The sequence below is a fragment of the Gavialis gangeticus genome, unplaced genomic scaffold, assembly GCF_001723915.1.
Source record: "Gavialis gangeticus isolate Ggan-Ray unplaced genomic scaffold, GavGan_comp1, whole genome shotgun sequence".
NCBI lineage: Eukaryota > Metazoa > Chordata > Crocodylia > Gavialidae > Gavialis > Gavialis gangeticus.
This window is the reverse complement of record NW_017728998.1, coordinates 4,324,507-4,347,224: the sequence shown is the minus strand read 5'-3', so window position 1 is coordinate 4,347,224 and position 22,718 is coordinate 4,324,507. Positions and strand designations below refer to the sequence as shown.

General features: G+C 52.8%; 2 protein-coding genes across 5 annotated transcripts in view; one reads left to right on the top strand and one right to left on the bottom strand.

Annotated features, from left to right (window-relative positions):
* JPH3 (junctophilin 3) overlaps nt 1-6,656 on the top strand; it is a 113,408-nt gene extending 106,752 nt beyond the window's left edge. For both annotated transcript variants that reach the window (XR_002095355.1, XM_019505422.1), the window contains one exon: nt 4,183-6,656. Coding sequence is in view for 1 of the 2 variants with exons in the window: in XM_019505422.1 (XP_019360967.1) it covers nt 4,183-4,263 (81 nt within the window). In the remaining variant the exon portion in view is untranslated. The remainder of the gene's footprint in view (nt 1-4,182) is intronic.
* A 6,041-nt stretch (nt 6,657-12,697) lies between these two features.
* Nucleotides 12,698-22,718, bottom strand: part of KLHDC4 (kelch domain containing 4) — a 47,807-nt gene continuing 37,786 nt past the window's right edge. For 2 of the 3 annotated variants that reach the window (XM_019505419.1, XM_019505421.1), the window contains 5 exons: nt 17,933-18,002; nt 16,400-16,608; nt 14,361-14,790; nt 13,850-13,975; nt 12,698-13,249 (listed from right to left, as the gene is read on the bottom strand). In XM_019505419.1, the coding sequence (XP_019360964.1) occupies nt 13,074-13,249; nt 13,850-13,975; nt 14,361-14,790; nt 16,400-16,608; nt 17,933-18,002 (1,011 nt within the window). In that variant the 3' untranslated portion in view covers nt 12,698-13,073. Of the gene's footprint in view, nt 13,455-13,800; nt 13,976-14,360; nt 14,791-16,399; nt 16,609-17,932; nt 18,003-22,718 lie in introns of all 3 variants that reach the window. The other variant, XM_019505420.1, reaches the window with a different exon arrangement.

Below are 22,718 nucleotides of genomic sequence, written 5' to 3'. Positions count from 1 at the left end.
CCAAGCTGAGCTCGTACAGAGCCGTAATGGAGGGAGCAATTTGTCTGTGCCAAATGTATTTCATGCTGCAGCTCAGTGGAGGAAATTGCAAACACCGATGCCGGAGCTATTTGGGAAGCTGGATTTCAAAGTCCTACCAGCTGATTCCCCACTCTGCTAAGACCCCTAACATCTCCTGGCAATACCCATGCCCAGCCCTTTTATACCAGCTCGATGGGAGTTGCTGTTCAGGGTTTAGCAGAGTCCAGAGTGCAGCTAGCTCCAAAACCTGGGGTACTGTTGCAGCTCATGGGTGTTAACTAACCTAGAGGGAGTTCGGGATCAAGAATAAATCTCCCGCAGGGCACGCTGGCAGGTGTGTTATCTTCCTCCAGGGCTGAATGGGGATTACTGATACTCGGTTTCCTGCAGTTCCAGGTGTGAGAAAGGGCATGACGTTGAAGCCCAAAGAGCTTTCAAATCAGAAACCTGGACTTGAGAAACTTCAAAAAGTTCAGCCAGGCTCATAGTTGGAGCTAGAGCCAAAGCCTCAGAGATCACAAAGATTTTTATCAGCTTAGCTATCACATTATCAGGACTTGTGCCCCTCTCTAGGGCATCTTGGTGTCTTTCTGATGAGTGGTGCCGGTTGAGGATGGTCTTTCTCAGAGTTAGGTCCAGTCCGAGAGGGAGAAAGGGTGAGCAGATCTGGGGGCTGTGGGCACATCAAACATGATGAGCCCCCCAGAAGACAGCTAGGGCATTTCTGGAGGTCCTTGATTGCAGGGACACGATCCCACATCCCTGCAAGCAAAGAGGAGACTTATTCGCATGTCTCTAATGATCAGACATGAATTGGAGGCTTTGTGCATACAGACAGACTGGCTAATAAGGCAGCATTTCCAGAATCCCACTGTATGAAGGAGCCCCGCAAAGTCCTTGCCCATTCATTGTGCCCACTCAGCCCTGCGTCTGCGTGTGCACGGAAACCTGGTTGCTGCACACACAGCGGTAATCCCACGTGCCATTGCTGGACATCTCTTGCACAAGTTGGGTGTTTCCCTCGACTTATCTCTTCCACTGACTTCCTTGGACTTGTGGGCCTGAGTTAAGGGAACTGGGGACAAATCCAGGCGTCACCCTTTAGCCATCGTTCGGGCACAGCTCCATTATATCTTTTTGCTTCCTCCCACCAGGAGAAAGCTTTCATGACCAGAGAGGTAAATGCTGCAGCCATGTCCCATCCAGTCCAAGACCGTGCCCAGAGTTGAGGAAACAGCCCAGATTGACCCGCGTGCCCCCCCTACCTCCCTGGGTAGCACTGTCTGGCAGGCAAGCGCATTGGTTAGCGCTGCTAGATGGAGCAGGTGATCCAGAGAGGTGACAGAAGAAGCCCCATTACTTGAGACATTCAAGATGAGAGTAGGCCAAATGCTAGAAAATACGACGTACGGCGCAGTCGTATGGATAGATGGGACCTAATGCATCTCTGTGACGCCCTGCCAGGAGAAACGGTGGGAGCTGTTATGATGTTAATGCTGGGGGGGAAGTTGCAACCCAATAATCTTTGGAAAGGAAGGTAAAACAGTGAGCGCAAAGGCCCAGGGGAGCCGCGCCTGGCAGCAGCAGGGTGGGCTCCGCTTCGGAGAGGGGCTGCTGGGGGGTGGGACACAGCGATGCATGCAATCCAGGCAAGAGCAGATACCGGGAAAGTCTCTGAAATCCTTCCATTTGGTTGGTTTCCTTTGACCCCATCGCTAAGCAACAGCGTATGCCTTTCCAGCGAGCTCCAGCTTCCTCCTGCCCACCCCCAAAATGGGAACTGAATCAGCTCCGGAGGAGCAGCGACCCCAGTCTAGCAAGGAGCTTTCCAGATAGGTCTGCAGCATGGCACGGAAACCTGCTTAATGAGGGCGACCAGCCCTGCCGTACTCCACCCGGCATGGGCAGACAGGCTGGATGGCAAGGGAAGGAGGGAGAGGCAGGGACCCGATCGTGCCATTTCGGGAGATAAACAAACCTGCGTCATTAAAACGGCTCTGAACGGGGGCAGGTCAGTGCCTGTGGCTTCCCTACGGCACATTGCTGTGCTACCTCTCCGCAGTCGCTAATCAGGGTTGCCACCTCCCCCACCCCTACACCTCCCGTTTTCTTCTGCACGCTCCAGCTTGCCCTGGCACAGCCGGGCAGTCCCACACCGCGGTCCGACACGGCGTCTTCCCGTTAAACAGGGAGCCTAGAGGGCTGCACCCAGGAGCCTGGGGGCCCTGCATCGGCTCCGCCATGGGGCACGTGGCATATTTCCCCTAAAGTCGAATGCAGTGAGTGGGAATGTCAGAGGGAGCTTTCTCAAATGTGCATCTGAAAGCACGTATCCAGCCCACGTGGAAACCTGGTGTGGAGGAGATCACACTATTAGGAAACCTCCTGTCTCAGGAGTGTCCTGTTTGGTCTTGGTGAAGCTTTTCATATTCCAAGGCCCTTTACTTTTCCTTGGCAGCAGAAAGCAGACATGACGGTGCTCTGCATTTTGCAATACCTGGCATGGAAAAGGAAAGGCCAAATCCTTGTTCTCTCAGTCACTTGAACTCTGCAAGGTCAACGCCTTCATCCTCCATGTCCCAAGAAACCAAGGGAGGCTGGGGGAAAAGAATTGAGCCTTGCTGACATACCGTTGGTTTATCACTGTAAACAGGCCATGCCAATACTTGCTGGTCTTAGGTCTGCCCATGCGAGTGAGCAGCAAGTGCCTGCTGAGATCATTCATAAAAGAGCAATAATGCATCAGGTTTGTCCACAGATAGGGCTTTTGCTGCTAAGAGCTGTATCTGGGCTTGGGTGCACGGTGCTGCTAGGTGAACCCATCACGTTGCCTCTATAGCTGCATTTGAACTTTGGTGCACGGTGCTGCTAGGTGAACCCATGACCTTGTCTGTATAGCTGTATCTGGGCTTGGGTGCATGGTGCTGCTAGGTGAATCCATCATGTTGCCTCTATAGCTGGATTTGAACATGGGTGTCTGGTGCTGCTATAGCTCTATTTGGATTTGGGTGCATGGTGCTGCTAGGTGAACCCATAACATTGCCTCTATAGCTGGATTTGAACATGGGTGTCTGGTGCTGCTATAGCTCTATTTGGATTTGGGTGCATGGTGCTGCTAGGTGAACCCATAACATTGCCTCTATAGCTGGATTTGAACATGGGTGTCTGGTGCTGCTATAGCTCTATTTGGATTTGGGTGCATGGTGCTGCTAGGTGAACCCATAACATTGCCTCTATAGCTGGATTTGAACATGGGTGTCTGGTGCTGCTATAGCTCTATTTGGATTTGGGTGCATGGTGCTGCTAGGTGAACCCATAACATTGCCTCTATAGCTGGATTTGAACATGGGTGTCTGGTGCTGCTATAGCTCTATTTGGATTTGGGTGCATGGTGCTGCTAGGTGAACCCATAACATTGCCTCTATAGCTGGATTTGAACATGGGTGTCTGGTGCTGCTATAGCTCTATTTGGATTTGGGTGCATGGTGCTGCTAGGTGAACCCATAACATTGCCTCTATAGCTGGATTTGAACATGGGTGTCTGGTGCTGCTATAGCTCTATTTGGATTTGGGTGCATGGTGCTGCTAGGTGAACCCATAACATTGCCTCTATAGCTGGATTTGAACATGGGTGTCTGGTGCTGCTATAGCTCTATTTGGATTTGGGTGCACGGTGCTGCTGGGTGAAGCCATCCTGTTGCCTCTATGAAGGAGAATAAGTGAGAGGTGGGCTCATCAGATGGTTCAGGATTAGACAGATGCCTTGACAGTGAACTGGGTAGGAAGACAGACTGGTAGAAACCAAAGCTGAGGAGTCAGGAGGCAGGGAATCCCTTCACCTACTCTTCATCTCCGTGCGTGGGCAAAATGGGTGATCCTTGCCCCCCTCAGAAAAGGGGTAGAAATGTTCCCTAATGTTTCCCGAGCACCTGGAGCCCCACAGATGGAGGGAGAGCAGCATCCGTCCCCCTCTCGGCCGGGGAGGGCTCATTCCCAGCCGAGGTTGGAGCCCAGGACATTAGTGGATGGTAGACGGGCTTCACGCCTGGGCACCCCAGGCCTCTCCCCGGCCACCCCGGTATCGGTGCGGCACGGCCGGCGGTGGCAAAGCCCCGAGCGTGGCCGCGCTTTGTAACGCCTGTCCTTCTCTCTCTGTTCCAGGGCTCCGCTCCCATCCTGGTAGTCATGGTGATCTTACTCAATATTGGAGTCGCCATTTTGTTTATTAACTTTTTCATCTAACTCGAGACTGTCTCGTTTGCAAAAATAACAGTTACACGTACGAACGGGGGGAAAAAACAAACCAAACCAGAACAACAACAACAACAACAAAAAATAACAATAAAAAAGGGAAGGAGCAGAACTCAAACTGTCCGACGACTATTTCCGAGTCTTTTCACAGAAGAACAACAAAAGATTGAGTCTCACTCACAGTTTGCCTTTTTTCCTGGGTAATGTTTTTTGGATTTTAGCCAAAATTCTTTGCTTGTACAACACTATGCTGTGTGGCATGGCCGAATGCGATCAACTCTGACCCTCCCGACACCGGAAAGGATGAGAAGGGATCCCAGCAAAATCCGAATCCACGTGTTGGAGAAAAAAAAGGAAGGCGAACGGGGATAACCGAATTACCAAGCGGGGAGATTGCGGGCAGGTGGAGCAGACTTTTTTCCCGGGGGCACGAACTGCGGCCCCTGAAGGGCTCCGAGCTGAGTCTTTTGGGGGGAAACGCAACGGCTTTGGTTATGAAGTAGACAGAGAGAAAAAAAAAGATATCTCCCCTCTCGCCCCTGGCCCTCTCCAGACAACAGATGAGCCACTCGCAGCTTTCTTCCCCTCTCTTCCCAACCCACACAATGGTGGGAAGAGGAGCAAGGGAGGTTTTGGGGGGGAGCGGGATGGGTCCCCCCAGCTCCATAGGGTCAGAGGTGTGTAGTTTGGAAGCCAGTCATGAAGCAATGACCAGTTTGCTCAATGGGGTTGGGGAAGGGAAACCCCCCCCCTCCTTTCCTCACTCCCTTTTCCCAGCGGCTCCCTCCTCCATCCAGACCAACGATGCCCAAAGCCAACTTTTCCTCGGTACAAATCCCCCCCCAGAGTTAATCACGTGGCAGCTTACGATGCCTCCCCAACACACACACGTGCACACGTCAGAAGTGGCAATACTCAAACGGAGCGGTCCAGCATCCCATCCCAACCCGCAGCCACTCACACGCGCCCAGAGACTGCGAGGAAGCCGTGCGGCGAGGGCCGCGGGTCGGACCCGGGGGAAGGCGTCTGGGCAGGGGAGGCAGGAGGGTGGCGGGCATGCCTCTGACATCTTGCTGTGGACCATTTCAGACATCGTGCTTGGGCTCTGAGCATGTTGCGTTTTGCACTGTGTATGCAGGATGTATATCCCAGCTTCCGACATGTCCCTGTGAAAAAAAAGAAACCCTTCATTGGCACTGGCAGCCTCTAAGGATGTATTCTTTTCTATCTGTCACTGGATTCGTTTGTTTATAACATCTTTGTAATATGCCTGCCTGGATTTCTTCTTCTTTTCTGTTTCTTCCTTTTTTTTTTTTTTTAATCCCTCTCCCTTCCCCGATGATATGCGTATTCATTAAAGATGCAGCATCCCTGTTCTGAGTTGTTCTGATCCCAACGATAAGAGTGTGGTTTAGCTCAATTGCTTGGAAATCGCTGAAATCCTGTCGCATCTCAAAACCAGCGGTACCGGTTCTTCTCCTCCCCCCTCCGCCCCGACACTACGACCCCGTGCAGGCCACCCCCGTCCGATATATCAGCTTTGCTCGACGATCCTCCCACCACAAGATACGACTCAAAATAGTCAGCTGCCCGTCTCCGACACTGTCTCAGGACCCCGTTCTGCCCTCGGTCACATCCCCGCACCGCAGCGGGTAACTGGGTGCAGAACGCAGCCCGGGCACCGTCTGTCCTCTAGGTTTTATCTGTGGGAAATCCTCCTCCGCATTTCACACACAGAGCTGTTGGGTACAACCCTGACTTGTGGACTCAGCTTTGCTTTGCTTCTGTTTTAGCTGTCTCTCTGCTACCTTTTCAGCAGATTTCTTTATTACACTGCACTGGATTGCTATATTTTTAACCAGAAATAAACTCAACATTAGAGCATGTGCCAGTTAAATTCAGTTCTTTTCCTTCCATGGTCGCTCTCATTCCCCCGGCGGCTTTTCTTTTCTTTTTCGGTTGGAGGGCGTGCAGGGGCGGGGGGGTGGAAGGGGTGGAGAGCACCAAGGTGTTTTCATTCTCCGCTCCCTGCTTTTGTACACCCCGTTTTTGGTTTTTGTTTCCTAGTCATCTCTTTCTTTTTTTTTCAAAATGGAACGGTTGCTGCAGACCTGAAGTGAACCAAATAATGATATATTGTCATGGCAGCCCTAGGAAATCATACATGCTGCGATATGTGTTTTGTAATTCTGTTTGCAACTCTTTGTAACGATTCTAGAGAACTTTTTTTGTACGTTCCCGTAAGTGCATGACACAAAGGTACCTACAGAAGCAGGTTACATAGTTACATGCAAACACAATACAATATTTAGATATGTATAAAACAGCACAAAATGCATATCATTATCAAATAAAAGTACTAGTGGTTTCATGACTAGCCTTTTCACCCTGGTGACCGACTAGTTATTACGGCTTTTCTCGCAGGCCCCAGCGAATTTGGACACAAACCCCAAATTCAGCCTTGCCTTTCAGCTCTTTCTCCCCTTAGTTTCTACCGGTCTAGAAGTTCAGGTGAGCCACGCTTCTAAGTCTGAAAGATATCTGAAGGCTAACATGAATTGGTTCCCAAGCAATCGGATTAAAAATAATGATTCCTTGATTAATCATGGGGAGTCGAGCCATTTATCTTAGCTCTGTGCTTTCACATCTGCCCAGAGCCAAAAATACTCTTGTTGTGTAACCTAAAGACAGAAGCAGGTTGACGTTCCCGTTTCTACCTCGGAAGTGCCGTGTTTGCGGCTACCCGACTAATGCACCCAGCGCCATAGCGGCAGGACGCCACATCCGCGTAGTCTCTCTCCAGGCCGTGCTGCATATGTCTGTCCATGCACAGGCACGCAAATGCGCGCAAGCTGCTGGAGTCACTGGATCGTGCTCATTTCCTAGGATGGTCTGTCCAGCTCTTTAAAAATAAAAGGCTTGCCAGGCTATTCAGGAAGGATTTCAACCTCAACCATAGGTGGGCCCAGTAAAAAGGTTGCACCTCAAGCGGCGCAGAGACACAGCCCAACCTCAGCGGACTCTGGAAGTGCTACCTACCCTCCAACCCCGCTGCTGCAGCGGTGGACCGCTGCGAAGCCTCCCTCTCCACGCAGGCATGAGAAAGGAGGGTCCCAGGCTGGATTGCAGGACAGAAAGGATGGAAGAAATACTCACTTTTGGCCTGGGCCTCGGTGGTTTTCAGGTGCCTAACTCCCCTGCTGCAATCATAGGAATTAGGTGCCTGGTCTGGTTCTCAGCGCTGCTACGGTACTATGAAGCCCAGGCTGCGATAGGGAGATATAATCCTGCACTGATTGTGAAGGGGTTCGTTGTGTCCTGGGAGCAATCACAAGAGTGCGGGGAGCTGGAAGAGGGGGTGCAGGGCGGCTGGCTCCGGTGACTAAAACTGGAGGCTGGAGGAAGGGGATGAAGCGCCTCCACGTCTGACAGCCTGGCGGCTTGGGTTTGAATCATAGAAAATCATAGAAAATTAGGGTTGAAAGGGAGGTCATCTAGTCCAACCCCCATGACTGGTTCCCTGGGAGAAGGGGTTGAGAGGCTCTGGACATGGTACCGAGTCCTGTTGGGGCTGGGGACCAAGCCAGCTTCTCACGCAGGCCCTAGAAGAGCGATGGGGATCAGGTTTAGTCTGTTGGCTCTGCACTGAATGTGCTGGGAGCCATCGCTGAAGACATTGCAGTGTGCAAGGCTAGTGTGTGTAAGTGCTACGGTTGTGCACCTGAGAGTGCTTCTCCCTCCTCTCCTTCATGAAATTGTTTCAGGTGACCTGAGGACTTCTGCCATAATCTAAATGGTGGCACAGGTGTCAGCCATCCTGGCACGCAGAGTATGGCTAATTGCCCACACCAGCTCCCAGTATGGCTAATTGCATTGCACAATTACCCTATTCCCCCCCAGTGCCTGCCTGGATCTCTCAGGTGGTGTCAAAAGTGCAAGTGCTCAGAGCATGCATAGGAACAAGGGTGTCCTTGCAAGAGAGCCTGTATCCCCTCTGAGCAATTAAAGGTCACTCCAGTCTATGAAGAGGAGGCTGGGACAGGGATGGGCAGCTTTAGGTAGAAAGATGCCTCCAGACCAGGCTGCTGCTGAATGCTATGGGCCTGTTCAGGGTCCAGGGTATCAGCTGTACTGCAAAAAGCAAGTGCCAAAGCTTTGATGCCAGGCCAGGGTCCCTGTGTCCTGTTAAAGGGACAGTACTGGCCCAGCAGCCGATGGGGCGGAGTTGCAAGCCAGTAGGAGGGGAGCCCTATGCACCTGAGGATACCTGCTCCCTTCCCAATGCCCCGATCCCACGGTCCCTCTTCCCTGAAGTCCCACCTGCACCCGCTTCCCCCAGGGTAATGCATGGGTCAGTGCTGAACGTGCCGCGGTCAGGCAGTGCCTTGCAACAAGCTGCTGCTGGAGCAAGGGGGCACAGCTCAGAGACCCACAACGAGGTCCAGTTTCTTGCCGTGTTGAGGGGACGCTGCATGGAGATGGCCGAGATGGAACAAGAGGAGCAGATTCCTTCTCCTAGGAATGGGCACACAGGGATGGCAACCGGTGCTGCTCATGCAGCACGTGGACAAGGCGGCACCAGGTCATCACGCTTCGGCTAGGCTGCAAAAGCAGGAGCACAAAATGCCTGCAGCACGTGCGAGGCGCTGGGTGGGAAAGGACACAAGGAGCAGGTGTGGGGGTAGCACCAGGGACTGAAAAGAGGCAGGTGGTACATAGCAGGTTAAATGCTTTAGGGACCCAGAGACCAAAGGCACAGCTCCAGAAAGCACCGTCACGCTTGGGAAGTGAAGTGCAGGTCATCACTCCCTGACCCAATTGCACACCTGGCTGGGTGCGATGGGGCTGGGCAGCTGAGCCAGATGTGGTGTTGAAGCTGCAGGGGATGGAAGTGTTTGTGTATCACACCCCACCCACCCCAGCTTCACCTACATATAGCTCGTGCCTGCATTGCGTAACCAAGTGTTAGATACCCTCTGGTTAGATGCACGCTCTGGATGTCTAAACGATGCGTCTCCCCTGGGTCAGGAGCCGGCTCCAGGACCCTGAGCCCCGTTCCAGATGTGCAAACCTCTCCTCCGCTCGCTTAGCTGCATTGGGAATAGCGCGCGGTTTGTTACTCGGTGCGTTTCCCCCGGCCCCCATGCCGAAGCCTCACCGACGGGCCTGGCTTTCTGGTCTCATGGACAGGCGATACCCTGAGAACCAGGCTTTTCACATTCCTGAAGCCACTTCCAACGCGGCAGGAGGCCGTTGTCATTAGAGTTTAATTTAAGCAATACTTAGGGCTGCTCGGCCTTTTTTAGGGGCTGGTCCCTCCATTCAGCCCAGGGGCGACAGGCTTGGGCTCGCGTGCGCAAGCACCGACTCCTGCGGCTCTTTTAAGGCTAGTGCGAGTCTCTGGTTTGTCTCCCTGCCTAAACTGGAGCATCTCAATGGCAACTATGGGGGAGTCTGGCTGTGCTTCCAGTAGCAAGGCTTCGGCTTATGAACTAGCACAGAAGCAGCAAGATAACTTCACAGGCTTCCCCATGAGCCTTTCAAATACAGTGGGCCAGCACAGGCTCAGCTCTGCAGGACTCTGGTGCTTGTTCAGCAAGTCCCAGCAAGCCCTCCTTTTCCAGATCGGTTATATCCACCTGGGACTGAGCTACTTAAATTCTCAGCCAACAAACACATAAGCCTGAAGGCCGATCCGTTGCACTTCCCCGCCCCCATCCGATGCCTACTTAGCTCAGCCCGGATGCACAAAAGCTGCATTTCGGATCCAGCCTTTAAGGGGAAAACACAACCCACCGTTGCATGTTCTGGCTTATCCACCGTCTAAGCTGCCTCAAGCCACCCATCTTATCAGGGGCACATTGCAGCGCCCCGGGAGGTGCTCCCCCTTCGCTGAAGTGCGGCTAAGGGGCTTTCTCCTTCATTTCCTCCCCTTCCAATCAAAGAAGAAATCAAAGTCCCTGGGAAAAAAAAAGGAGATGCATGAAACTGGGGGAAAAAAGGAGATGCATGAAACTGGGCCAAAACAGCAGCTCCCCATGCTGTTGAGAAGGCTGCGAGTGCGGGGGAGACCCAGCCAAAGACAGGATTTTTAGTTGCTACTTTGGGGCTATAAGCTCAGCGACAGGGTGAAAGTGCAATGTCTCCCGGCCTAGACGCGGGAGACCAGGTGCTGGGAGCCAAACCAGCATGCCGGTGCCTGCTGCTGTTAACCAAGCACGAGCTGCAGGTTGCTTCCCCAGTTAGCCATAAATCCCGTGTACTTCCCCCGCTCCTCTACTGCTTTGCATGCAAGGCGCTTCCTTGTCAGACACACCGCGCTCTCGACAGCTCAATAGCACAGGCAGCCTGCTCCACGCAACCTCGGCTATTTAACCAGCATCAAGCTCTGACTAGCTTCCCGGGGCCCGGCCCTGCTCGAGAGAGAGCCGATGCCCTGAGGACAAGGCTGCCCAGGCCCTGCACCCCAGGGTGCTGCCGCAGCAAGGGGCGAGCTGGCCCCTTTGGGTGTCAGTGTCGCCGGCGTTGGCTGCCGCAGACAGGCACGCTCCATCTGCCGTCCCCTGGGGCTACGGCAGGGCTGCGACAGGAGGCAGGCGGCACCCCGAGCCGGGAGCCTGTGTTGGAGCAGAGGCAGACAATCGACCGCGCTCGGTTCCCACCCAGCTTTGCACATCTCCCCGCGCACGGGCCAGCACATTGGGAATCGGACTCGGGCCCTCCAGGACCAAATGCACAAGCTACTGCTAATGGGGGTCTTCTGGAGCTCCTGGTGCATCCCTGTTCGGCTTGGCCTCACGTGGGAGGGAGCTGTGGGGCCAGGCTCGAATCCAGCCCTGCGTGGCAGCCACTAGCAAACATCTCATTTTTGGCTCGAGGTCCTCGGTTGGAGTCTGTCCCCAGCCTCAGACGCTGGCTTGTCCTAGTGCCTCCCTGCCCACAGCTGCCCCCTCCCCGGGGTTTGCATCTACTCCCCAGAGAGCAGCTCACCCTCTCTCCTTGCAGTACCTCCCCATCCTCCCAGGCAGGTCGGCCTGATTGCAACCCCCATTTGCACCTGCGCTAGCCCTGCCCTCAGCTTCCCCTCTGGCAGGAGCACTAATGGGGCCCACCTGTGTCCTGCTGCTTGTACAACTCTGAACCTAAGGCTCTCCCAGCAAGAAATGCAGGAGGCAGGACAGGAGACCGAGGAGGAACAGAGCTCAGGGAGAGAGAGGGGTGCACGTGCTTCCTGAACAGCCTTCAACCGCACCACCGCAGGGCTGTATGACATTAGCTTTCCCTATCCTCAATCCCAATGCAAGACCTGAGCTCCTAGGGCAGATCCTATCTCAATCTTTGCACCAAAACAGCAGTGTCCAGCTGGTTTGGCGGATGCACAGGTTGGGAAGGTGTAAGCACAGAACATGGTTGGTAGGCTGCACGTGGGCCGGGCAGACGCACAGCTACATGCACATGGTTATGGTGGATGCAGAAGTCAAACGGACAGGGCAGTTCCCTGTTTTAGCCCCAACAGCTGGCTGCGAGGAAGCAAAAGCCCCCCTTACCAAGAAGAGGTTTGACCCTCTGTCCCTGGCTTCCCAGCCCCGTGCTTTAACCAACGTAGCACAGGTTCGGTGCTAGGCTGCCCCCTCCCCTGTTCCTGTGGAGCAGGCCTTGGGGGGCTCGAGAGAAGGGAGGAGGCAAGGCCAGGACGAGCATAAGCTGGAGGGTTGCGTGGCTCAGGGAGCTGGGTGCTGCTTGGGAAAGGGCAGGCCTTGGTTCCTCAAGCAACAAAAAAAAATCCCCCATCCACACTATCCAGCGACTTAAACAGAAGGGCAGTGGCCCGGCTTCAAATGGAGCACAGAAGGAGCAGGATGACGCAGCGCTGCGGTTCGTGTGCTACGCTGGGAAGTGTCAAAGCTCTCCTGAGCAAAGCAGGCCTAGACCCCAAGGTGGGTGTCCTAACCACAAAAGGACATGGGTTTGGCCTCACTTTTTCTGGGACTTACACATGCCTGCCTGGCCAGCGCGCAGCCCACAGCACCCTGAGTGTGCGCAGGCACGCTTATGCATCCACAGGGCGGGGGACTGGGATTGCAAGCCCCGTGTCAGTGCCAAAATGCTGGAATACAACCACAGAGGGACACAAAAGGTCATAGACCCCATTCTTAGACTTGAGCATCCCAAAGTTTCCCCAAGTTAGGAGTACCCAGGCCCATATCCATACATACACAGGAAGAGTCAGAACTAGAGAGGACTGAACGTTACGGGGTCTCACGGCAAACTGCTTGTACCTCAGCCCCCAATGGCTTCACAGGCATGAGGCAAGCAGGGACGTTCGGGTGGGTTCAAAGGGAGCTCCAGAATTTCCTTTGAAAAACAAAAGCGAAAGAGGAAGAAAGCCAAGCGGGGAGCGCTCCCCGAAGGACAGAAACCCACCGTGACTTAACTGAAGAACTTTATTATAAAAGCACTCAGAGAAACCAGACCTAGCCCTCGGCCCAGAGAGGAGAGTTTGGGCCTAGGAAATTCTCACGTGCCCCGATTCTGGATAGCTTGTCTCTGCTGACCTCGGCTCCAACAAAAATTCCCACGTTGTGTCTTCAAGCCTCAGTAGCATGAAGTCCTGAACACACTGATCACGATGCCCAGAAATAACAGCAGAAATATATCATTAGCAATGAGATAAGCACGGAGGCATTTGCCTGGAGAAGCAGGAACAAGAGTGCTCCTGGATGTCGCCGTGCTTACTGGCCTCGCTGCTGTCCCCGGGGCGCCGCCGCACTCACGTTGCCCATTCGCCGGAGTGAGCGCATCTAGACCAAGCCCTCATAGAAAGCCTTGGCCATCGCGTGTGCCACCTTCAATACTTTCTTCTCCTTCGCCTCAGGGCCCATGTTGCTGCGGGCGAGTTTAATCCAGTACTGCTCTGTCCTGGGCAAATAGTCCGTGTACTTCTCATCTGGCTGGACAGGTGGGTGCTGCTCCTCTTCTGTCATGGGACAGGAGGGAGACACAATGGGAGAGAGGGGTCAGGGCTAAAACAAGATGCTCCCGCAGGTGTTGGGAAGGTCAAGAGCAGGCTGCTGCTAACAGCTTGTCGCACGATGGGGAAACGGTTTCTCCCTGAGGACATGGCGCAAGTTGGAAAGAGCTGGTGGAAAGCTCGGCCCGCTCCCCTACTTTGGGCTGACAAGAAAAGGTAGAGGTGTGCGTACGGCGTGCCCTACTCAGCAGCTCAATCCTGACCTGGAGTCTGCCCTCCCCGGGACCTGAGGTCCTCACTCCAGGCCCAAGCACACCCAGGTCGATGTGCCCCGGTGCCCAGCTCCCTGCCTCCCCCTAGGATAGCAGGGATGTGGTGCCCTGGAAAGGGCAAGCAGGTTTCTGGCCCCTAATGCTACCTCCCTCTGTGGCAGGGCAAGTCACTCGACCCCTCTGCCTTTGATCCCCTCCCCATAAACTCTTCTGTTCTGGGAGCTTGTTTGTGCAAGTGACCACGATGAAACCTTCAGGCCGGGCAGCTGAAACAGCAGATGCAGCCCACCACTGGCCTATACATCCCCCTCGCTCCTCTCCAGGTCACTGTTACCTTCATCATTGTCGCTCTCTTCATCGGAGCCCTCCTCCTCCTCCTCCTCCTCATCTCCTCCCTCGGCCCCTTCCACATCACCCCCTTCTTCATCCGACTCAGATTCTTCCAGCCACTCCTGAGTTTCTTTAATAGGAAAAAGAGAGAGAGAAGAAATGCATCCAGTCACCCCCAAACTGCCAGGAGGAGAAAGTGGCAGCAGCAGGCAGATAACCTGCCTCCATTCTGCAAGGATCACAAGGGTGTCCAGGGGTGTTTTTAGGGGAACAGCAGAAAGAGGCCCGTGGACAACCCGGGTTCTGGCTGCACTGGAAAAGGCACGTTGGCTTTTAACACCGAATCGGGGTGCCCACAGATTTGTGACTTGTAAATGCCACCTCCATGCAAGGCTTGCTGGGAGGGGTAGCTGTGACCCCTTCTGGAGCAGGCGTCTGCAGGCTGACACGAGTATCTAGGGTACGCCAAGCTGCTTGAAAGCACAGGAGAGCGCTAGCCCCGTGCCATAGCTTACTTGGATCCATCTCCACCAGCACCTTCCATTCTTCCATCTTGTGGAGGTCGATGCTGTAGAGGTCACTGAGCGTGAACTGGCGGTCTCCCACCTCAAACATCCCCCCATACACATAGAGAAGCCCATGCTTCACCGCCAGCATGGCATTGGACCGGGGGCACGGTTCTACTTGCTGGCCAGAGGCTTCATCACCGGCACCCTCCTCTTCCTCTTCTTCCTCCTCCTCTTCCGACTCAAACCTCTCCAGCTCCGCTCCGGCAGCAGGGATCATCTGCTTGATCGTCATCACTGTCCCATCCTCTGCAACCACCTCTTTGACTATCTCCATGGGCCCCTGGGGGGGCTGGCCCTCAGACTCTCCTCCTCCAGCCACCTCTGCTGCCTCTGCCTTCCTCCCGCACCTGCGTTTCTTCCTCTCAGATTTTGGTCCCTGTTGACGATAAGTGCATTAGGAAAGCAGCTGGAGGAGGCTACGCTGCAATGTGAATCCGTGCAGCATCAACATGCAGCTCGGCTAACGCAGCACGAAGCATGGAAAACAATACAACTAAATGCAATTTGGGGATTCAATTAAAGTTTGCGGGCACTGTAAATCTTGAAAGATAAGCATGTGCTCCGGCACAGCACAGCATAGGCCGCTCCACTAGCTATAAAATGAATGACAAGGAAACCGAAAGGAAATTTGTGGTGTACTATTGTTGGCTCTATTACTATGTCAACTGGTGGTAGTAGGTGTGTGGGGGGGGCGAGGAGAAGCAGTTCCCTCGCGCACACATACACACGCGGTAGTTTGTGGCGGGCGCAAGAGAAAATAGCCCACCATTTTGCAAAATCAAAACACAATTACTGGGTGCTAAATTACAATGCATTAGCGGGAAGCACTCCAGGTCCTCAGAGCGCTGTACCAAAGGGCTGGGAAATCACTTGCCAGGAACTCAGAAGCAAACCTGACAGTGCAGCTTTGCCTGTCGTTATGTGACTGACTTTTCCTCTTTGAGAGGCCCAGGGTGGAGGAGAGGGAGGTCAGTCTGGGCCAACCTGCACCACTTGCACCTGATGAAGAGCTCAAGTCATGCTGCATTTCTGAAGGGTTAACATCCTGTCTCCTCCATCTGGTAGCTGAAAGCTTCCTGGGATAAAAGGGGGGTTCTCCCGGCCAGCCAGCTATTGCTATGTCAGATCCTGATGGAGACAAGACACTGCCCTTTTTTTTTCAGTGTAGCTAGACCAAGTTAGCGAGGTCCAGTGGCAGAACAGTGGAGTCTCACTATGGAGCCAAAGGCATGAGTTCAAGCCCTTCCCCAAGCAGCTGCCCCCAGCTCTAAGTGGGGTACTTGGTCATTCGGGCTGAGGAATCAAATACGACTAGATGCAATGCTGGACATGCCACTCCCTTGTATGCTATTAGGTAGAGACTGGCCTGCCCTAACCACACCAGCCCTAAGGGATCATTCGAAGGCTCAGGAGCAGCTTTGACCTTGAGTCAAGCCCAGGACAGGTGCATAAGCCTGACCTGGCCTAGTTACATCCAGCTAAAAGCATCAATGCCTCCACCAGGATTTTGCACAGTGATTGAGCTCGATGTGTACCACACCTAGACAGATTTCAAATCCAAATCAATCAGAGAAGAGGACGAGAAGGCTGAGGGGAGATTTGCTAACAGTCTTCAAATACCTAAAGGGCGATTATAGAAAGGATGGAGATAGGCTTTTCTCTGTGGCTGCAGGGGAATAGGACTAGCAGCAACAGCATCAAGCTGCAGCAGGGGAAATTTAGCTTGGAGATGAGGAGGGACTTTCTGAGGAGGAGGATGGTCGAGCATTGCAACAGGCCATCCGCAGAAGTTGTGAAAATTTCACGCTTGGAAACTTTCAAAAGCAAGTTAAAGAGACACTTGGCTGGGACAGCTGAGTCAGGGACAACCGTGCCTTGAGCAGGGGGCTGGGCTAGATGACCCTTCCAGCTCTACTTTCCTATGATTCAGTGGGTTCAGAGAAATGGGGAAGGGGAGGGCTGACAATACATAATTTTTTCAAGACCTTTAACTGTCCAGGAAACCAGCGATTCTTCCCCATATCATAGAAATACACATCGTTGAAGAAGTCTCCTTCGATGCTCTCCTCCTCTTCCTCGTCGTGGACACCTCCGAACAGGAGAGACCGGTTATTGGGGCCGACTGCCACCGAGAAGCCCGACCTGGGCGTGGGTTTCACTCCGGAAGGGTTAAGTCGATTCCAAACCCACTTGTCTAGGAGAGGACACAGGGAAGGCAGACAAGCACGTCAGCTCACGAAGGGGGTAGGTTTCCCACTGACCCATTTGGGCTGCTTTACAGATTTCACAGCATGCTGCCTGCAACTCCATTAAATAATGTGAAGTAGGGCAGTTTGCATTCTCCGGTTTAATCGCCCAGCTAAGCCATGTGTTCGCTTTCTAGTCTTTACCCTGAGGAAGCAATTGTGTGTTCAAACAGAAGAAGTCACATACGCTCATTTTGCAATACCAGCAAAGCCATCTTTGAGGCATGCTATTGTGGACCAGGGGTGGGAGATGGACATCCCGGAAGGGACCAGTGTGCATTTAGGGAACAGAGGAGTTTAGAGACTTGTTCAGGGCACAGCAGCTACCTGGAAAGACTACAGGTCCTTATTCATGGGCCCACAGTACCACAAGCATTGCTCATGCAGTATGAGACAACTGGGACTTTTCCTTCTCTAAAGAAGATCGGGAGGGTCTTCTAGCAGCATCTTACCTAGCCCATCTGCCTGGTACCTTTACAGCTTGCCAATATTATAGTAAAGAATACAAAGCTCCCGCACCAACATAAGCTAAGGATATGTTTTCAGGCCTGTGCATGTGCATATCCACCATCTAACTGGTGTCCTCTACCTAAAATTGCACTTCCAACCATGCTATTTGCACCAGCAATTTTGGTGTATGTGGGCACACACACAATTCGGAAATTCTGGCCACCCTACACAACACCCATCTACCTGTACACCGCTTCCAGGCTGCTTCCATCTTCTAACTAGTCGAGGGGAACCTAAATATCTACTCGGCTACACTATAAAATGAGAGAGGCCACTAGAGCTAAGCTCTGGAGCGTGTACAAATATATTTAACCTAAAGCACCGAAGCTGAACCTTTAGAGGTTTAGAGAAGCTGGCAAAAACGTTAGCATCTCCTCCCTCCCTGAGAGCAGAGTGGAATGAATCTCAAGGGAAGCAAACGGTACATCTCCCATCTCTCGGGACATTTAAAGCCAGGCAGAACAAAAGCACTGTACAAATATATTGCGGGGAACTACCCAGGGCTGGGGAATCAAACCCAGTCCATTTTCGTCTTGGTTTTCTTGGACGCTATTGCTACCAAACAACTTGTCAGAAACTGGAATTACAGCTGGGAAAGACCCGTTTGAACCCTCTTGTCCTGGAGAAGGGGTCCAACCGGTCCACTTGGCATGGAGGCAGATTCACCGGTGTTCATTGGTGGATTGCTCCTACCGCAATTGAGGGAGAGAGAAAGCACTGGTGCATCCCACAGGTATCCCAACCAGCTCTGCTCGCACTTGCCTGATCCTTCCGCCTTCAGCAGGAACATGTCCGTGTGCAGGGTGCCCTTGTCAACATCTTTCTTCACTCTCTGTGGAGAAGAGAAGGGTGAGCACGCAACGGGAAAGGTGTTGTGATGGACCAGAGTACTGGGACCTTATTTTTCATGGCCTTAAGCTTAGCCAAGTCCGTGGTGCTTCACAACCACCTTGCACAGCTGTGACAGACAACCCAGGGGCCAAACAGAGCTGGTATGTGCGACTCCAACCTCCAACCACCGCCCACAGTGAGTCTGTTTCCTCCGTCCCCGAGGGCAGAGCTGCCAGGTAAGGCCGAGATACCTCGAATGAAGGCATCTGCAAGTGCCAGTGATAAGCGTGGCATGTCGAGCAGGAAGGAAAGTGGAGCTGGGGGACCTGAGCTCTACTCCCTGCTCTGCCACAGATAAAACTGGGGGGGAAAAAAAAAAAAATCACTTACTTTTCGTGCCCCAGTTTCCTCATCTGTGAAAATGGGTAGGAGATGCATTGAATTCACTAGTGGACACCCTAACCTTTGGGATTCAAGTCACCACAAGCTCAGGAAATTATTCTTGCGTAGCTCAAAGCATCCAATTTTCACTCTCCCCTCCCCAGCCCCATCCATATACAGCCCCCCTATTGCCACGGGGGCCTTGAGCTCTCTCACCAAGCAAGATGAGCCTTTTCCACGCTGCACCTGGAGGATGCCTGGTGCGCCAGGTGCTCAAAACCAAGAGGAGCCTGGAGCATCAGCTTTCCTCGATAGCCTTTTCCACACTTTTTCGGTATTTCTGTCTTTTCTGGACAGAATAAGACCGGGAGGGGACCAGGTCCTGCTCAACACGACGGCAAACCTCCCCTGGACTATATGGGAGCAGGATCAAGCTTCAGCCGATGTAATGAAATGTATGGTTTTAAGTGCCGCTCTTCTCCGCCACCCCCGTTGTCTTTCCCGGTGAGTTCCTGTACTCCAGTGCTCCTGGCAACACACATTGTCTGAAGGCAGCAGCAATGCCATAGGAGGTCCCCTAATAATGTCGTTATCCACCCCTCCTTCCCTCAGCTGCCATCCTGCATGCACTCAGCCCCGCTCCCAGCAGGAGCCCTGGTATTCAGCACACTGTGCACTGCACAGACCTCTTGCAAACAGGCTCCAGTGAGAAGCAAGCTCCCGCTGGGATCATCCCATCCAAAGTTCAGGAGCACTCAAGGCCAGCGTGTCAGGCTGGGCACATGTCCGAGAACATCCCCAACAGGAGCCAGCTCTGCTCCGGATTATGCTATGCACAGACACCCAGCGAAACGCCTCCCCTACAGCGACACAAGTACAATACTGATGCATTTAGTATATGGCAGGCTGTGGCACTGGAGGACCTAGGGATGAACTACCAGCAAAGTAGAAATGGGAGAGGAGAGGGAGGTGGCACTTTCAGCTGAGCTCTCTCCTCAGGCCCCTACCTGAATTGCTGCGCAATACCAAGCCAGCTCCCAGGATCTCCCAGACAGATACTTCATCTTTGCACACACATTGCTGCTTACACGACGCACCGCATCTTGTTGTTCGCTGCAGGGACTCCTGCCAGCAAAGCGTTTCCCTTCCCTGGGATAAACCCTGTTGGCTACAGGACCCTCTATGGCCCAGCAAACAGCCCGATGGCCATGCTCCATCTTCAGGACCTGAGCCACCCAAGGTAAAAGCGCCAGGATCCTGGCTGCAGAAAATACGTGTGAATGTCCAGTGTCTTCTGAGAAAAAAAAAAGAATAGCTGCTCCTTATGCTACCACTGGCCTTCATAGGAGGAAAGAAACCCAAGCAATATCATTTCTGACTTTATACCTATTTTTACAGTAGCTCAGTGGTGCAGGTCTCAGGACGTGTTTATGCATGTGCTTTAATTAAAGCGGCTCTAATTAAAGCACCCAGAAGGTCTTGTGTATCAGCATCAACAGGCAGTGGGGGCCTTTAACTAAGCTCATTGAACGAGCTTTAGTTGAATCATTTTGAAGTGTGGAGACGCTGATACACAAGACACTGGAGTCTGCTGGAGCGCAGTAATTACTATGCTCCGACAGACTCTATTAATTCGTCGAGTCTGCACCGATGCACTGTAATTACAGCGTATCGGAGCAGCCTGGCTGCTTGTGTAGAGGCGCCCAGGGAGCTGGAGCCTCTTTAAACACTTCCTGGCGAAAGGGCTACCAGCAAAAAAGATGCTCTCTCGCAAATCCCAATTAAGCTAACCCAGGGAAGCGATGCTTAGCATTGCATCGAGAGTCTGTTTTCGCTATAATCCAAGTTGAATCTCTATAATCCAAGTTAAATTTGGGGTACTTTTTTCTTTTTTTTTTTTTACATATAGAGAACATAAGAGAGAGACAGCAAAAGTGCAGGAGAAAAAGGAACAGAGGAGTGCATGTGTAGGGGGCACATAAGGATGAGGGGCGTAGATCTGCTCGCAGCACAGCTGTCCAAGTCAACTGAACGGCATGTGCGTGTTGTGGTGGGACTCGGTGTGCCGCCTGCTCCGGTATCAGGGGGGCCGTCAGGATTAACCGCATTATTTTCCACCCGAAAGCCATGTGGCTCCCTGTAGTAAACACATTGTGTACAAAACAGGATAATGCTTCCTGGACTGAAACCACTGATGAGGTGGAGTGGGAGCTCCAATGATCTGCTTTCAAAGGGATGCAACCTTCACGTACACACAAGATGCACAGATGCTATGCAGGGATGAAAAGAAAGGAAAACACACACACACAAAAACCCCACCGCTACTCAAGAGAACCGTCCTGTTCCCCTGCTGCTTGATAATACTGCGCACCTTGGCCATAACATGCTGGTTCACATATTGAAAAGGGCGTCTAACCTCACTCTATTTTCCTCCTGGGCTGTTACATAATACAGAGGTCCACCTCCTTTCCCAAGCACAAAACATTTCTGAATAGCTGCATTCTTGTCTTTGCACAAACCAATAAATACCTACACACTGCACGCTCCAGCTGCTTGGGAAAAAGCATCGGCTGAGCCCTCCCTTAAACATTAGTCTAGGGCAAGCAATCCTTACCGCCACTCTTTTGAAACTCATGGGGAAACTGAGGCATAAGGAGGGTAAGTGACTTGATTACTGAAAGGAGTCAGCATTTAAGGCTGGGATTAGCCTCCAAGGTTTCTGCTTAACCTCTGACCGCAGGGGCAAAATCAGAGACCGCTGTCGAAAATGCAGACTCCAGAGTAGGCAAGAACTGCTCTCTTCTCCAATTCATAGGAAACGAGGGTTGGAAGGGACCTCAGGATGTCCAGCCCCTTGCAAGCACATCCACGAGCCAGGGTCCAGCTGAACCTGCTTTTAAAACCGGAGCCTCGGAAAGCCATCACTTCGAACGCACGGGCCTGCACTCAGGGTGCATTCGGTTCGTGCCACGGGGCCCGGCTCGCAGGCAAGGTGGAGCAGCATCAGCTCCCTGATGTCTCCCAGCTGCACTCGGCGCTCGCGCCAGGCCCCCGGCGCTCGGGTTGCCTAGCAATCGCAAGCTCTCAGTGCAAAGATGCAGCGGCTGCAGGTCTCTCTCTACCATAAAAGAAAGGGAGCATCTCAAAACGAAGAGCAGCGGGAGAAGAGCGAATCCAAGGCATCTGATGGGATTTTCGTGTCGAAGCAGGCACGGCCGATTAAGATCCCACTGAGCTACTTCTCAGGGCAGGAGGATCACAGCAGCCGCACAAGTAGCCCCTACTATTTTCAGGATGTATGAACATGCAAGAGACAACACTTGACAGCATTTGCTTGCCCATAGGGATGCTGGCAAAACCCGACCTGAGTTTTTAAATACTGGGGGCCTTCAGCCCAGGGCTTCTGCTCGCATCGATAACGAGCTCCCAGAACCGTCAACGTTCATTTGAACTTTGCAAGTTCCCTGCAGGTCGCCTTCTCTCCGCCTTTTCCTCGGGTATCACTAGGGACCTACTTAAACCAGTGACACAAAGGGCTTTTCACGGCCAGTGCGCGGTGCAGACGTTTTGCCCCGGCGGCCCCATCCCTTGCTGCCGACTGGCCGAGGCAAAAACCACATAATTAAATAGCAGATTCCACAGAAACCTCTTATCAATGACTGTATTATTATACATCTAAGTATTAAATTTAAATCTAAATCCTTATATTCCGGTAAGCTTTTTATTTTTTTTTTTTCCTTCTATTTGGGCCGATTCCCCAGGAAATCACAACCAACGCCATTTTTCACGGCGATCTCAAAAATCGTGAAACTGCGATCGAAGGAGGCCCCTCCTTATGGTGACAGCTGAGGAGCAACATGCAATACGCTGCATGGCAGCATGACCTGCATCTAGCACCGAACCTGCCGCAACCGCCGTGACCTACTCCATGGGAACGGGGCCCAGGCGAATGAAGCCCTGAAACAGCTCTGAACTTGGCCCCATGTCTATTTGAAGGAGAGCTTTTGAGAGGTTCTTGTGCATCTGTCCCTGGACGTGTTATATGCAGGCTGCATGACCTTGTTCTCTCCAGCTTTTCTCCTAGCAGCCTGTACAGCTGTGCTTGTCTGCAGCCGAAGCAGGGACAGTCTTACTCTTCATTTTTCCGGCTCTGACCAGCTGCTGGTTCTCCATCAAACTTGAGCTGCTTTATTTTCCCAGACCCTGCCCCAGTGTCCCCAGGGGCCTGCGCTGCACAGTGCACAACTGATTACCTTCAAGCTCAAGACTCAGCTCCACGATCAGCTGCTTGCAGAGCTCTAAGCACACACTCATGGAAATGGGGATGCAACGTTAC